The following is a 17,689-nucleotide window of genomic DNA, read 5'->3' as shown; positions in this document are numbered from 1 at the left end:
AAAAAAGCGGAATTCTGGGTCTTGTCGTGTAATCCATCCAACATCGACCGTCTCATGGATTACCACGTTAAGGTGGTTAAAATGTTGGACCTGTGAGGACATGGCTTGATGACGGATGCAAACTGGAACAAAACGATGGTTCCAGTTTTCGTTGGGAACTCTGCCGAGCCTTAGGCTCGACACGGGAGCCGTCCACGCCGGTGGTACAGAACACAGCCGACCTCCAACCCGTCAGACCTGAGGGCTTCAAACTATGCAACCATTGACTGATGTCTTTATTCATGTTCAATGATAAACAAAATGTAATTGTGCTAATTTTATTATACCCACCACCACAAGTCATAAAAGGTCAAACGTCACTATTATTATACACCGTCCGCTTTTTAACCTTGTTATTTTTCTGGTCTAGATAGATATAGATCCTTTACTGCCTTTGGCTCCACCATGTTTATTTTTTGGGGGGGATGAATACCAGTCCGTATTGGGTATTTCATGGCTTGTATTGGATTAGCAACAACAGCTGCTGGCAAACGCCCATGTCACTTTCTTCACTTTTACGCGTTGATCTGACTGAGCCCAGGGGCCAATTGGTTTAATTCCTTCGTTACATAACAGCCCTCAGGTAATGGCAGTGGCTCTCTACTCATGTGGAAAAGAAAAAAAATATATCACATCAAGTACGCCAACATAAGTCCGTCATCCACATATATATATACACGCATGCACACACACACACACACACACTAAAACCCCTCTAAACCTACTGTGTCAAAAGGCATTAATGTGAATGCACACTCTCCATTTTAGTCATTATGTGTTTGATGAACTGAATAATTTAAATCCACAAGCCAGCAATTATAATTATGAAAATAATTACACACACACACACACACACAGACACAAAACACTATGGTTGAATTAGAACAGGAAGATGTTTTATTTTATGTACACACTGCGAAAGGAGTAGAAAATGTTAAGGCTTCATGTCATCCTGTGAGGCTAAAATGTGTGGCCAGCAAATGGAGTAAAACCAAGCACTGGGACAGGTTGGCGTGGCTCAATAAGACCCTGAAATAATCCCTGCAGCACCGATTATTTTAAAGAACACACGTCCAGAAACACACCATAATGCTTGAAAAAAAAAAAAAAAAAAAAAATCCCGATATTTAATTGTTTTATAAATAGTAGAAATGACATTGTATCTTTAATGGTGTGAAGAGACACAACTCGTCAGGTTGGAAAACCATCCACTGCAGCAAAATTCTCTCAATGTCATCTGTAAACCCAAAATCTATCTGTTACAGTAACTAGGAGTATAATATGGTAATGGTTCAGCAAATTTTCGTTAATGGCATCTGTTCCTTTGTTTTTCCTACATTTCATTAATTTAGCTTTAAATATGAAGACATGATTTTCAGATTGGATTCTCAGGAAACGACCCCGGATCAGCTCCATGGGCTCAGAGACACAAGGTGAAAGAGCTCAGGGCTCCTCATCAAATAATATTTAAAACAAAACCGTTTCACTCAGGACCGGAGTCAGGATTGGATTCGCCTGATCGTTGAACCGCCCTACGACCAAACAGTCGGCTAAATATCACATTCAAATGACGACACAATGACGTTTTAATCCTCACATCCAGTCCGGTGCTTCCTAGACTTGCTGCATCGGCTTCAGGTCGGGGGACACCTGTTGGAAACAAAACAGAAAGCGGTGATGGAAAAGCATCCGATGGCTTGAAAAGGCCGAAAATAAAAAATAAAAATAATGCAGTCGGCAGAAGCAGCATTTCTTGCGGGGACTTCTCCTCGGGCCTGTGCGAAGCCACTTACCTCAAAGTCCGTGCCTGTGCACGCCTTGATGTCCTCTGGAGTCAGCCCCTCCCACACTTCAATCAGAGTCAATCCCTTTGTTTTATCCACGTCGAACACAGCCTGAGGGGCGAGATGGAGAGGAACAGTGGGAGGCAGGAGAGGGAGAGGAGGAAGAAGGGTTTGAGAGAAAAAGAGAGGGCACCGCAGGTCAAAAACGGAGAACGAAACCATTAGAGGACGGGCAAAGAAAAAAAGCAAAAAAAAAAAAAAAGCGAGGTCGTCCTTTAATATGTGTTTGACCGACGTATGTCATTATCGGGTTTCCAGACACAGACCTGCTTCCACGTAAGAGCAAAGGCGAGCAGGACTCCAAATGAGGTTATTGTAAAAGCTGAATAATGGTCTGGTCTGTTTAAAAAAAAAAAAAAACCTGAAATGTTTCTTTACTCAAGAATGAATCTCTTTCAAGGCCAGGAATCACAGAACAGCTCACCTTCTTATGGGAATATTAGAGCTGTTGTGTTTGGCTCGGCCGTCTTGTCTGTTTGTGTTTGCTGATGGCTCAACACAGAAAATCGCTCTTTTCCTACGTTTGTTCCTCAACAACTGGGATGGTCTGTTCGCCGTGGTTATTGCTCATTCATAGTGATATCAACGTTTTGTGGAACCTTTAACTATATACAGTATATACCTTAGCTTGATATACTGTAGGTCCACATACTACTCTAGTTATAAAATTGACTTTCTTCATTCCCACGGTCTTCCATTGCTTTCACAAACCATGTCTCAAAAACATACTTCTGACTGAAAAATGAAGCAGCAAGACCTTTAATATCGCTGTGGCATTTTTGCCTACCACGCGCCACCCAAGTGGTGTGTTCAGGGAGCTCTAGCAAAGAGACACAGACGAAGGGGCTTGTAGTAAACACACATTTATGGTGGAGAGGGGGCTTGATAGAACAAAGCCCGGAGCAAATGGGCACAGGTTATGACAGGGCTCCTCGCTCCTGAGTGAGTGTGGGGATGGGGCTTTTACCTGTTGCTCATTAGACCACCCAGCGAGCAACAGGTATGCGGCCATTCTGACCCTGGGTCCCCAATTACCTAGATCCAGGTCAGGTGTGGCGGCTCAAACCACACCATCCCCACACCACAATCGCTTTACTCAAAACCATGTTTTGCTGAAAATAGGTGACCCACCACAGCACAACCCGCATTGTCGCGCTTTTCTAAAATAACCAGAAGCAGCCAAATAAGTTGAAAAAACATTTCTTGAAGGAAAATGAGAATTTTCCAGATTTGCTTTGATTTCCCTTGTGTTTTTCTTTTTTTTTTTTTTTTAAATCTTAATAGATTTTCAAAGCCAAGTTTGATTTATAAATAGTAGATAAATGTTAAACTGTCAAGTTAAATATTCCTGTTAGATTACATGGGGAAACAGTTCACTCACCGAGACTCTGAACAGCGCTGAACAACGCCGATTGATAGTTTCCTTTAAAGCGACCGTCCAGGTGAAGATCATTCATTCATATTCCATGTGATGTGAAGTCACAATGTGAAACCGTTTTGATAGAGAACCTTTAAATCTTAAAAAGTGAAACGGCACCAAAAGTACCTAAAATCTGCAGTGGGTCACATATATGGTTCATCATTAACAGAACATGTGAAAACTTAAACAGGGAAATATCTAATTTTATAGTAGCCATTTCCATGGTTTCCAGCAAATATCACCAATAACTGGAACTGGTCTGAAGAGGGAGCAATATGACGTAGCACTGATACATATATCCTGGTTTGATTTCTTATGTAATTCCATAGAGATGAGGGAAACTGGAGAAACTGAATCTTCTGGGTTTAGGACTTAACTGTTTAATGCCATGCGCACACTACGCAACTTTCAAAGCGGTCAGATCGCCGTACTGTTCACGCGACAACTTTCTGTCCTTGTGATCGGAAATCTTGCAGTCTCGTGGTTTCACACACTACATGACTGATCGGTGAGGGAACAGTGGGAAGGAAGGGGTCATCGATTAAATAAATAAATACTGTTGCGCCCTAACACCAAAGGGACAATAGATTCAAAGGCAAAACAACAGTACCCTCATTGAACCTATTCTCTAAATACTGGATCAATGTCAAAGATTCTGATGCCATCACTCTGGTTGAGTCCCAATTAGAAAGAATCAACAGTTTACCTTTGATAAGTCGCAGAAATGACACAGAATGTAATACCTGAATGTAACCCCATACAGCGTGGGTGCCAGTGTTTCTAATTACATGCACAGTGCACCGGACGCACGGTGTGGGCAGGACAGAGCCGAGCCGGCGAGCTGCCGATCTTGGCGGGGAGCGACGCTGAGCCCCGGTCACATCCAAGCCGAGCCTGTCAGAACTCTCAGCTCATTAGGAGCACACACAGTGACAAGGGAGGAGGCAGAACTCTCACCCAAACTTCGCAAGACAGATTGAACGTCAAGAGGAAGAAGTGACCGCAGGGAATGCACATTTATCCCAACACGGCTCGTGCGCGTGGAAGACAGTTTGAGGGTTTCGGTCGCAGCGCGCCTGGAACGGCTGAGGTGTGATGGGGGATAGTGGGTGGAGACGTAGTTGGGTGTTAGACGTAGCTTCAGTCAAAGTGCATGTGAGGCTGCGATTCAAATTGCTTTGGGTAAGAAAGCAACTCAAGTCTTCAACCACTCGATTACTAAAAAAAAAACCCTCCTTTTCGCATGGTGTGAAAGCAGACGGGATCACACTCACAAATTCAAGGACAATATCCACCCGTTTATAGTCAAATTACAGTAAGCTACTAAAAGGAAGCAATTTTCTAGCTCAGACAAGATAAAATGTAAGGAAGATTACAGCAGATATAACCTTTGCATTTTCACTATGTTTCCAGCGCCGCAACCTTTTCCAAATTGGAAAGCTTTGAAAACATTGACTGTTACCTACAATGATGCCCAAACACACAGGTAACACTATGTCAACCAAATAATTCAGAGACTTATGCTTTCTCCCCACAACCATAGGCATTTATTCTTATTTTTCTACCTTGAAACAGGAATGCTATCTAACTCTTTACCGACGATGCTATTAAAACTGCCGCACAGTAATGGTCTAACCATTACTATGCAGAACAAGGTCCTGGTACACTCAACCTCGTCAAGCCCCCACAGCTCCCTAGTCTGGTAGGCAAGACAAGAGAAAACACGACAAATGTCCCACAGGGTGTTACATGATGAACATTTTTAAAAAAGGGAGAAAATGAGAAGCCTCCAACTAAGTCTCCAATGTTTAATCTGACCTTGAACACATTTTGCCGACATTAACCCCTATGATAAATCATCCAGCAGAGATAAAGGAATCACAGTCGCAAGCAAACAATAATTGGAAAATAAAATACGCTGCTGATTCACCCTGTTTGTTACCAAGTTGTCATTCCTGAAATATGAGGAATGGCAGACGTCTGTGGAATCAGAAGTGAAGCAAATGGAATACATGGCAAGTTCAGATGATTGTCTGGTCCAGTGTGTAGCTTCTCAGTAGGGGTGTTCTGAGATGGCAGGGGGGCGCTGGGAGCTCAAATACTGAAAGGAGGGGGGTGTGTTGGAGCCATGATGGCTGGGCAGAGTTTGTTTATTATTATGTCATCACCAACAGTGTTGAGATGATGAATAAACTCTATTCATTTGACTTGAAAGGTAGCATCGCATTAATTACATATATACTTTAATGATTTATGCCGTTTTACAAAATTTCAGTGATGTAGTGAATTTTGGTTAGGGGGTTGGATAAAAAGGTTGAGAACACCTGGTCTAATAGTAGGATAACAGAACCCTAAACATCTGTGCACTTTATCAACAAAAACACTACAATGGAAAGTCACTGTTTTCAGACTGCCTCTGGGCTTACAAGAGGCTTTTCAAGCTGAAGCCCATCAAAAAAAATATATAAAATACCATATGTTTATTAAGTACTATACTAATAACTAATTAGAATATATAATATATTCAAAAAAGTGTAATACCCAATAATAATCACATAATTTCCATATTGCACAGCCCTAATCACAAAGTATCATTAGAATCACAATGCCAAGAGGCATGAAGGTTGTAAACATGCTCGCCAAGCAGCGAACGAGAGCAGAGAGCAGTAATACAACTGGGTTTAAAAGGCTCCATCTGGGAAGGAGTGAGGCGAGGAGCCAGCACTGCCCAGGGGCAACAGGTTCTCTGCTACGGACTCAAATGCTATTTCATCCATTTAGAACAAAATTTTGATTTCTTTTCTGCAGCCGCGGTGGGCTTAGGTTCAGGGAGTGTACACGTGAACAGAAAAGTGTATCCATGTGCAAAAACCTTCTGACGACGTTTTTTTGTGTTTTACGTGGAAAAAGAGAAAGGTTGACACGAGTTGCTGTTTCCTCTCTCATCTCAAACAGACTTGAGCAGAGATTCTAAGGATTCAGAGATGTCTTACAGTAGAGAATCAACTTGTGAGAGTTCCGCCTGCCACACACCACCCGGGTGGCGTTTTCAGGGCCCTCCGACACAAAGAGACAGTCAGAGATATTGCAAACACATATGTTTATCGGAGAGAGTAGCAAGACGTAACAAGCTGGGAGGAGATGGAAATCGTCAGGACAGAGGCTCTCCCCGTGTGTGTGTGGCGATGGGTGATTTACCTGTTGCAACAGGCGCACTGCCACCCTGTTCCCGGGCCTAATTACCTAGACCGGTGGTTCCCAACCTTTTCGGACTCGCGGCCCACTTGAAAATCTCGAAAGTGTCTGCGACCCACATCCGACAAGAAGTAATACGGGAGCCAAATGGTGCGTTCTCAGAGGACGTAAATTTTAACAATCATATGCACCCTCATACATACAGTGCAGGAGTGGCAAAACAAAACAAAAATGTCAATTAAAAATATCCTTATATCTATGGAACTTTCGTGTAACGTTCGTAACGTAAAATTAACAATAACAGGAGCACATTAATATTAACTCTCCTAATGAAAAGGCTGATGTTGCATGGCAGACACCAAATGCTTGATGTCTGGCTTGGCACAACGGTCTCAGGCAAAGATCTGGAGCAACATTCAGTTTATTCCTGTATTTCGTCTTCAATGCCACAAGCACCGAAAAACCAGTCTCGCAGAGATACATCGTCGCGAAAGGCATCAAAAATCAGACATCTCTGTTCGACAGATCGGGATACTCAGAAGCAACATGAAGCCAAACGTTTGCCAGGTACTTCTGTGAGAAAGCCAGTTTCAATGCGCTGTCGCAGGAGAGATCCACAAGATTGTCCTTCTCTTTTGCGCTCAGGCCCGCGAGGGTCTTGTCAATGTGGATGGCGAAGGGGTTTTTCGATCTGGCTGCAGATCTGGGATGGGGAAGTATTTGCGCAGCTTGGTCCTCAAACCATGCAGGTACTCTTTACCATGATTGATCATGGTGACGGGAAGCCGCATTTCTCCCTATGTCAAAAAAATCAGGCATTTTCAATCGCCTGGCCCACATATCCATTTTTCATAAAAACGACTCTCTCGTACGCTCGTTATCAGCTGTTCTGACACATTATCTGCCATCTCTTCAATCCTGCGTCCGACTGAGGTATCAGACAATGAGATGGGGTTGATTGGCTTGCAAGCCTTCTCTCCCAACATTACCCCCACCGCCTCTTTTGTGGCAGGAAGAATTGAATTCTCCACGATTGTATGCGGCTTACCAGACCTGGCTATGAGTCGGGCGACCTGATAGGACGCTTCCGCTGCCTTTGCGTTCTCGGTGCCCATACGTGACGTCTCGATGACGTTTCTTCTTGCCCTGATACTCCTTGAGTTTATTCTCAAAAAATTCTAGCGGCTTGGACATGCCCTGTTGGTGTTTTGTCTCGAGGTGCCGGCGCAGTTTACATGGCTTCAGAGCTTTGTGTGATAAAATCTCGGAACACACCAGTGCGCGGTAGCGGTTCGTCTTCTGTGCCTGTCCAAAAAAATCTCAATGATAAATGTTCAGTGCTATACTTTCTCTAAACCTTTCTTTTTTGTTTGACAGGGGGCTGTACAGGTGCACATTGATCGTGGTCCAGCTTGGACGTAGTACGCAAAAATATAAGTTCCTATCTATCAGTGAAGATGCATTTTTGAAAGTTTTAAAGAAAAAATACCATGAAATTATAATTTTTTTACATTTAAAAACGCTTTTGTAATTTATATATATATATATATATATATATTTTTTTTTCCCTTTTCAATAAAATCTATCTGTTTTGCCCATGATTTGGCAGCCCACTTGCAATACCCTCAGCCCATAGGTTGGAAATTGCTGACCTAGACTCAAGAAAGGTGTTCCCTTAGGTCTTACTCACAGGAAAAACACTGCCAAGTAGTGGCTTTTGGATAAGCTCGCTGTTCACTTGTTTATTCAAAGTTCATTAATGGTCCTGCCCCCCGCTGGCTCGCTGTTTTTCCACAGGAAGCCCTGCTGGCTCCCTGTTTATTGAAAGTTTATTAAAATTACACGTCGCGTGTCCAAATTGCACCAAATTCCACACTCCATGTCCTTAAGTGCCCAGCAATACACCTGTCAAGTGTGAAGTAGATCAGATGAAAGGACATAGAGATTCCTTCTTCTATTGTTAGATATTCCCAATTGCAAACTAACCCAATACAGTGGAAAATATCATTTGCCATCCATTTTCCTCATGTTTCTAGAAGATGAGAGCATGAGAAACTATGTGAGCAAGGAAAAGATGCTCATTAATATGACACACCTAAGGGTATGTACACACACAACATATTGGCTGGAGAAAACTGCAGAGAACAGGTAAACACTGTCAACGCTGTTCATTTGGCCATACTCTCAACACACAGCAGAGCCAATAGATTAACATCCTGTGTAAGACAGATAAATTGGCCGGCTAACGGACGGCAAAGCCAAAATGAGTACGACGGGACTTTCAGGTTATTATAAGACTGGAGCATGTTCTAATGGGGTTGGATTTAATTTGAATAATGCCTTCTGTTTTGGAATCACTGCAAAGCACTCTGAGATGGCAGCTTCAGGTGGGAGGGGGTGGGGAATGAGGTGAAATGTAAATTTGATATCAGCATCACTGCCAGAGCTTTTAAAAGTAGGACTTTCAAGTCTTTCAGATCATTGCCGTCAGTAAACCCAATGCCAGCAAAAAAAACACACATAAAAAAACAAAAACAACTTCTTCTCATCTACCTCATTACTGAGACGTCTCACCGAAGGCAGGCTTAGAACAACAGAGGTCCCAAAAAAAACTATCAAGGTCAAGGTGATATGTGATGAAATATTTTGTGCATCCTTTAGCAAAACCGCCAACCTTAAGACAAATACCTACCACCACGCATACTGAAGATTAAAATCTATTCTGGAGTCCATCCCTTAACTGTAACGCCACTGCACGTGCCACGTACGCAGTAACAGAAAAGCATAGTATCATGTCTGCGGGTCTGGTTGGTGAGCAATGATACGAGAAAAGCACCAAAAAATGGCCTCTGGCTGTCTCTCCTACTAAACCCGTGTCCCAAAGCTACAGGAGACAGGAGTGGGATAAAAACAGAGGAAGGCAGTCGGGACACGCGTAGTGAGATAGCAGGAGCAGAGCCAAACTTACAGCCGGAAACAGTGAAAGTAGAAAGTAGGCAGAAGGAAGAAAATAAGAGATGAATAGGAGCGAGGGGGGGGGGGGGGGGGGGGGGGGCGCGCGACTAAAAGGGATAAATAATTAGAAAGTTAATTAGAAAATAACTGAATCCATTAGATAAGTAGAAAGCCGTCGATGCACTCGAAGGAGAGAGTGGAAGGATCATGACGTAGAGGTTGAAGGAGGGGGAGGACAGAGCGGGAGGAGGGGACGGTGACAGCAGGAGCAGGAGAAAGAGCTTTAACCTTTATAAATGTTGACAGAAATCTTCTCGGCGAGAAATTATGTTACGCAATCACAACAAGAGCCAAACGGGCAGAAACGGAACAAGCTGTGGGGAGGGGATAAAATAAGAAAAGTAAACACATGAAACGAAAATGAAAGAGAGGAGCAAACAGGTAAAGCTTGCCATGGAGCTCGGCCCCGGCAGGTCATGCTTCTGTACCGGGCTCCAGAGGATGCAAGCACCAGAGGAGAATCGGGCCGGCCAACACGGCAGTAAACGGGGACGCAAACAGTTGCATCTGCACCGCCAACATCTGAAACATATCTCCAGGGCTTAAATCTTCCTCCGCGCCTCCTATCAACAATCTGCACCCCCTTTAAAATCACAACCACCATCTTTCCAAATAAATGTATTTCCTCCTTTTCCTACCCTTTCGGCATGGCCATTTGCAGTGGTGGAAGAAGTATGCAGACCTTTTACTTGTGCAAAGTGCAAATACCCTGACATTAGGGATGCTAATTTGCACATATTTTTATTTTCTGTGAAGGATTATAGTTTTCAGGGTTTTGTAAAACGCAGCATCGACTCAAGTTGTCTCTGTAAGTGTCCCATGCAAGGCGCTGGATGCGAATGAGTTCCGCGAGACGAAGCTTGGACTTGTATCACTTTGGATGATGATGTCACAAAGTGGGCCGCTCCTGAAACTAATCAAATTGCCTCAACCTTCTTCTACTTCTGGGAAAATGACAATTTTTCACGAATTTCTGCTCCAAATGTAGATCGATATTAATCAAGCTTGAGCGACTAGCCGTCTGAAACGTCCCAGTTCTTACAAGACCTCAACCATGTCTCTGCCATCCACTGCCGTTGTTGTGTTTGATACTTTGAGCCTGAAAAACGTCAAGATTAAAAATAAAAAGTCTGAGAAATGACAATAGGAAAAAAACAATAGCGAATCATTAATATTTCTTTATATGTGAACACAGCTCTCCGTGTGCCCCAATTGCAGTGAGCCACAGTGCTTTCAGTTGTTTTATTTGGAGGAACGGGGACGGGGCATGGAGAAACAAGTGCACCGTTGCTCCGCGCGCTCCGTGCAGACCCCCCGCCGAATAGTTGAATATTCGCATTGAACAGGCAAATCCGATTTGACTGACAAAATTCTGAGTCGGGTACAGCCCCAGAAATAATTAATAATTAATGGACTGTCCCTCCCACGTGCGGTGGGCAAAGCTGAAGTGACAAGCAGAGCAACTGCAAAGTTTTGTTTCTCCAGAAGCCCTTGAACATACTGTAGGATGGAAGAGAGTCAATGATAACTTAACAATGATGATTATGTTTTATTTCATATCACCCCTGTAGCTTTCATTGGCAAAAAAAAAAAATTTAATACAAAAAAACATTTTTTATTTTATTATTTACGGTGATGACGGTAATGAGCTGTTGAGCTCATCATGATGTCACATGATGTCCCACTGCAGTATTGCGGTTATCGTCACAGCCCTAGTTGCGCGTGTCGCCACCACGAGTTGTATTTAAGAAATAGATTGTATAGCCTATTTTTCTTGAACCATGCAACAAACCTTTTTGTTTTTTCTTACTTTTTTAACATTTCTAAAGAATAGATTTTGTGTTTAACTGATGTATGAGTATTAATCGGTCAAAATTTTTATTGTCGATTAATGGTTAATTATTAACATGAGTACCTGACACACAATTACTCTCGTGAAAGTGGAAGCACCACATTAAGATTTGTAATTCAGTAAAATTATAGAAGCACTTGCTCCTAAATGTACTTAGAGTAAAGTACTTGTCATATCCAACGCCCGGATAAAACGGTCTGTAATACAGCATGAAGTGCTACTGTTCTGTAGATGACGCTAATGCAAATCCTGAATAAAACAGTACAGCTGGTATCATAGTAACTTACAAGGATATGAACCTGATGAATCATTGATGAGCAATCCTGAATCAGCTGTTTGACACATCCAGTCCCTGATTTTGAGATACAAAAGTATAAGTTCAGAATTATTATTATTTTTTTTTAAACGAAAGCAACGTGACAAAAAGCAAAAAGTATATATGTTTGCTTTGAAATGTTATGACGTAAAAGTAAAAAAAAAAAATAATAAATCATTGAAATAGAATATACCAAAGTACATATAGAGAGTACAAATGTACTTAATTACTTTGCACTTTGTTAATTTCCAGCACTGGTTTAATGGTTCCATCATTTGTTGACTCGCTCCTCATATTACCCACTAGATCTTCCTCCCGCCTTGCCAACGCCCTTCCTCTTCCCATTTGGCACTTGCACTTCCAAACATTTAAGTGAGTGAGAGAGTGAATGTGTGTGTGTGTGTGTGTGTGTGTGTGTGTGTGTGTGTGTGTGTGTGTGTGTGTGTGTGTGTGTGTGTGTGTGTGAGAGAGTCCTCCAGAAGAGCGTTCCACCAGGCCCTCAGAGCTTTCGAGATCCCAGATCCAGAGACGTGCTGCTGGGTTGTTTAGTCAGCTCAAAGTCAGAGAGAGTTTGGATTGAGAGTTTAAATAATCTTGAATAAGCAAATGCAGATGAGCTCATTCCCTAGTGAGTGCAACATTTTATAGTGCGATGTCCAATGAAGACAACTCCTTGTGACAATATGCGCCATGGAATATAATGCTTCTTTCGATATCTGCCTCTAGATAAAAGTTGTACCGCATATTCAAAAACAATTGATACATTCCCGACAAAACACAAGCAAATCAATACTGCCTACCATTATTCTAGCTTGTGTATTTTATTAAACTACATATCAGAGGCAAATCCCCTCTTGGGGTGTGTTCTGTGCATACATTTCCGATACCAGATAACTAGTTTGCTTTGATTCCTGATAAACCCCAGCGTGGTGATACTGTTGAAGGTTTTGTTCAACCCCAACCCAAAATGTTGCATTTTCTACTTGTTTTGTTTTGTTTTTTAATCTATTAAATCACTTGTCTTGAAGCACAATTCTACAATTGCAAATGAATCAATGGTTTTGTAAGACATAAAACAATTAAAAAAAACAACAACATCCCTGGTTTATATTTCTGTGCAAACCTTGCCATAATATTCACTCGTCCATTTTGTGTAGATCACACAGCACAGATCGCAGCAGTGGCATTAGCATGCCGTGCCGTTGAAATGGATTGTAACATCATTAGCATCATTAAAATACTTCATGAACAGGGGCCCAACCCCAACCATTAGGAATATAGAAATCAATATCGAACCTCCGCATAACTTGTCTGATTGGATTAGAGTTAACTGAATGAAAGCCATCCCCATCTTCCCATGTTGCTCTGCTGCTTAACAAGGATTTATCATCCACCGTGTGTTGTTTTTGGTGTTTGTGTGTTTTCGTGTGTGGGTGGAAGGGAGAGGGGGAGAGAGAGAGAGAGAGAGAGAGCGAGAGAGAGAGAGAGAGAAGGGAGATGGCGAGAGGGAAACCGCAGTTACTTGTGTGTTGCCTCACTGCTTGTGTTGTGTGACCAACATATTGAGAGAATTCATTACGTCCTCATACATAAATGAATGCAAAGGCAGAATGAACGACTGCTGGAACTCAAACACAGTATTTCCCCTTGGGCAGTCACTTTATAAGAGGCGTAGCATAGTGGAGAAAGTCTAACGTAAACAGAAAACGGGAATCTGAAATTAGAGTCAGAAGTCAAAACAGGTTAATACATCTTAGGTCAGTGTTTCTCTCAGAATAAGTAATCGTGACCGGCTAATCGGGACAAACTTCATAGGCAGGAAAAAAATACCCATATATACAATATACAAAATAGAATTAGCCATAAAGTACCCACCTTTTCCGTTATAATACGATCCACACACTGCTTCCCTGTCAATGGCAAGTGGCATTTCTCCAAAATCTTGTGCTTCCCACCCTGGAGGAAAGACATGGGAAGTAAAGACATGCTTTATTGGGTATTTTTTAATGGTTATGACGGTGCCTTTACAGTTAGTGCATCTATATTTGTGTGTGTTTCCTTGTCTCCGTAACCCAGAGATGCAGTCCTTCGACTTGTCACTCACTCACTCACTCACTCACACACTCACACACTCACACACACACACACACACACACACACACACACACACACACACACACACACACACAGAGTAGTATTTTGAGAAATTGTAGTGCGTAGTCACCGGGTGTCATGACATTTCACTGCATATATGTATGACCTTATGTATATGTAGGTGACAATCTCCTCAACACACACAATCACCTTCAGCTCAGTACATTTATACTCACCTGCTGCCCCATCTGGCCTGTAGCCAGGATGCAAGATAGCCTCATTAGTTACAACCATCCCATCCCGGCCCCAACAAACAGAAAGCTGGGTGCTTTGCTGAACATAAAACATTGCATCGTCCTTGTATCGTATCTCCCTAGACGGTCTAAGCATGAACCATTTTGGCTGGATCATCCACCACTGCTGGCACCTGGCCCGAGAGATGATTCTTTTCTACTTGCAGCGGCAGTCATACTCAATCAATTGTTCCCCTCTTGTCCAATTTTAGGCCTGTATTTAATTTGGCTGCAGGTATAGCAGCAGACAGAAGGAGGCTGTGTGTCTGCAGCTCCGCCAAGATGAGCGGGCAGGCATCGGCCGGTGTAAATTAGATGATAAGCAACTCATTAGCACAGTCCTCAAACCAGTGATTACACTCCTGCAACCCTAATGGGAAGTATTGATATTACAGATATGGCCGATTCAATGTGTTTTTTAAAGTCCTTAGAAAGGAGTGAGTCGTTGGAGTTGGGTTAAGATGGCACCTCACACACACCAACACACACACACACACACACACTGAGTCTTAAACACTCCTAGATACCTTTGCTGAGTGCTCCATGGTGACCACCACCTTGGTTCCAGCGCTGGCCACCAGATCCATGGCTCCCCCCATTCCCTTCACCATCTTACCCTAGGAATTCAGAAAGAAGGTCCAGAGGTTATTTGTTGGTGGATTAAAGCGGTAATCCATAAGAATATTTTCTTTAATAATCAAATATGTGACACTTTATTGTGCTAGCACTTTTTTCAAGAAACAACCATTCAATATACTGACAATATGGTGGGGTCCACCTGTCCCCAGCAAGAATAACCCCGATCGGGCACGTGCAGGAAGTGAAATGAAGCCTGCACGGTGAATTTGATAAACCAGAGTAACCTGTGCTGGTCAGTAAACGGTCAATATGAACATCCACTAAACAGAACAACAAAAATATTGTTAGCAACTTGAAACAGCAGTGTTTTAAATTCTATTCCGCCGACTCTGCTTGATAGCCACGCAGAAAGCAACTTCCTTTGACAATACAGAGGCTGACAAAGCCGCTTTGTATGTGAAAGGCTTTAAACACATATCTCTCTTTTTTACCGTTACTGGAACAGCCCACAGAGGAAGAGAGACAGAAAGAGAGGGATACTTAAATAATTGAGGTTACAGCCACTTCGCATCCAACTTACACAACAAAAGGCTGAGTTTACTCTTTCAAGTATTCATTTTATTCAAGGAAAATAAATAAATAAACAAACAAACAAACAAACAAACAAAAATAAATAAAAATCGATATAGAACTGCCAACCGCTTGAGAAATTGATTTTGAGTCCCTTATTACCTTCCCAATAAGGAAGATCTCCAAGTAAGCAGGAGAGACATGCAGATATGGCCACAGGGTGATGGCTGAGTAACTGAATCACATTCACACATCAATCATGTGAAGAGCCTGCTCACTCATTAGGAACCGCCGGATATTTAGGCCCTAGACGCTGTATGTCTTCAGAGAGAACAGCTGAGGGAACAAGATATCAAAATGGAGTGGAAAAACAAACAAACAGCTGAACAAATGTGGGAGGTGAAGAGAAACAGGGGTTAAGAATACAAGAGGGGGCAAAGGTGTGGACACACAGGAGATGAAGGAACCAGGTTGTATTTTATAGAGTGCAAAAGCTTAACCGCATTGACTTATGCAACCCCAGAGAGATGGAGATGTGGAGACACACACACACACACACACACACACACACACACACACACACACACACACACACACACACACACACACACACACACACACACACACACACACACACACACACACACACACACACACACCTTGGAATAAATGGACTGAACTTCCCTCTGCCTTTTAGAAACAGATATCTGAACACTTAAAACACAGGAAGAGACAGAAACTGAATATTTAAACACAGAAAAGTACCAGAAGCATCTAAAAAGGAGATGGTATCAAAGGGTTTGTCCTCGGCCGTGCAGCAGGAGAAACTGACCGCTGACTGCATTTTCTACCCAATGCCTATTAACGTAGCTCGCAACAGACACCCTGAAAGGCCACTGTGGCCTTTTTGATATCGCCAACATTAATTCACTCCCTGGAACCTAAAGAGCATGGAGATGTGTCTATGGGCCCGGGGGAGATAGCAACATGTGCGCTGAAAGAAGCAGTGTTTGACTTTGCAGCTTTGTTTGCGAGAGCAGACAGCGTTTGCGGACTCCGCCCAGCCACAGGCGAGACAAAGAGAGGGGATCTGTTCCATTATAAAATTAAACAGCGGCAAAACCGATAGTCCAGCTTTTACCAGCATCAAACTAAAAATAGCCCTGAGTTGTTCGTCAGAAAAAAACCCAGAATGGCTCTATCCAACAATGCAATTGAATATATTTCAGTGTATAAATACCAACTGGACTACAGCCATTGCGATCTTCCTGCTGTGTGTGAAGTGATGTAAACCAACACCAGTGACCGTGTAACATCACATAGTGTTGCACTGAAATGACTAGAGCACTCTGCCTTCGACATTGGCTTTCCTTTGTGTGCACGGGGTCAAACACCAAGCCAACGCAGGTGAGATATTAACATGTATTCTGAAGGGTAATTGCCGCATAGCGCGCGCCACGGAGGCTCACTGCAGTAAAATGTCTTAGGTTGCAGCGACAGCTGAAGCTTGTCATTGACCTATATCAACGCTGGCGACTGATTGCTCTGCCTCTGATCTACAGCTTTGCATCTGGTTATCGCAGTCTGTTTTAATCGCAAAGCCTCTCTGCGTAGCAGAACCAAAAAATGGTCATGGAACGTGGACGACTATGTGAGCGGGAGAGGAAATGTATAAAATGGAGAAAATGGAATGGATAATAACCTATTCCATCCTGCGCTGTGAAGAGATTTTAATAAATCCAATCAAGCCTCAATTTCTGATGGGCCGCCAACTAGACTTGTTTTGTCTGGAAGGGCATGGTTGCTAGGCTACTGTTAACTAGCTCACCTGAGACTCAGCGGGGCAAAGAATAAGTCCTTTAAGCATTACTGGCCCCTTTACACTCACCGCTTTATGGATATAGGAAATGCTATTCCAACAAACCAATTGTTCCACAGAGGATGTTGAATATAAAATGATGTATGTGTGTCAAGTGTCCTAAAGCAGAACCTACTGCGAACGAGGCCAAATAGAGGGAAGATACGATGACCACAATATCCAGGGAACCTCTCCACTGCCAAGTGTTCAACAAGAGCAGAGAAGAGTCATTGCTGTCATTTAATTAACACAGCTTTGATGATATATTAACCTTGCTGGTCTGACTGGAGCATCACCGGCTTTTTAATTTCCTCGCCGCTCTAATTGTGTCCGTTCCCCTCCTGTAATACTGGCACCATGGGGTTCAAGGACGGCTGAAAAGCTACGGAATGCACTTCATTACCACAAACACACCTAGGATGAAAACAAGCCGCCCTGCAGCATATCATCCTCAAAAGGCCAATATAAAATGCCATAAATAAGGGCAGGGCGATATCAATAACACCCAGTAAAAATATCATAATATTTTTCTGTTAATATCGATAATTTCACAAAATTTTGGGTGACTATTGGTGGTTTCCTATGACATTTACGCACAAGAAATATTTAACAAA

General features: G+C 42.7%; 1 protein-coding gene across 1 annotated transcript in view; it reads right to left on the bottom strand.

Annotated features, from left to right (window-relative positions):
• Positions 1-913: 913 nt before the first annotated feature.
• oxct1a (3-oxoacid CoA transferase 1a) overlaps positions 914-17,689 on the bottom strand; it is a 51,308-nt gene continuing 34,532 nt past the window's right edge. Inside the window, exons 14-17 of the mRNA XM_080004454.1 lie at positions 14,596-14,685; positions 13,557-13,637; positions 1,833-1,934; positions 914-1,689 (exon numbers count right to left, since the gene is read on the bottom strand). Of these exons, the coding sequence (XP_079860580.1) occupies positions 1,654-1,689; positions 1,833-1,934; positions 13,557-13,637; positions 14,596-14,685 (309 nt within the window). The 3' untranslated portion in view covers positions 914-1,653. The remainder of the gene's footprint in view (positions 1,690-1,832; positions 1,935-13,556; positions 13,638-14,595; positions 14,686-17,689) is intronic.

The sequence above is a fragment of the Zeus faber genome (genome assembly GCF_960531495.2).
Source record: "Zeus faber genome assembly, chromosome: 7".
NCBI lineage: Eukaryota > Metazoa > Chordata > Actinopteri > Zeiformes > Zeidae > Zeus > Zeus faber.
The sequence above is the reverse complement of the archived record's forward strand: the minus strand, read 5'-3'. Positions and strand labels throughout refer to the sequence as shown.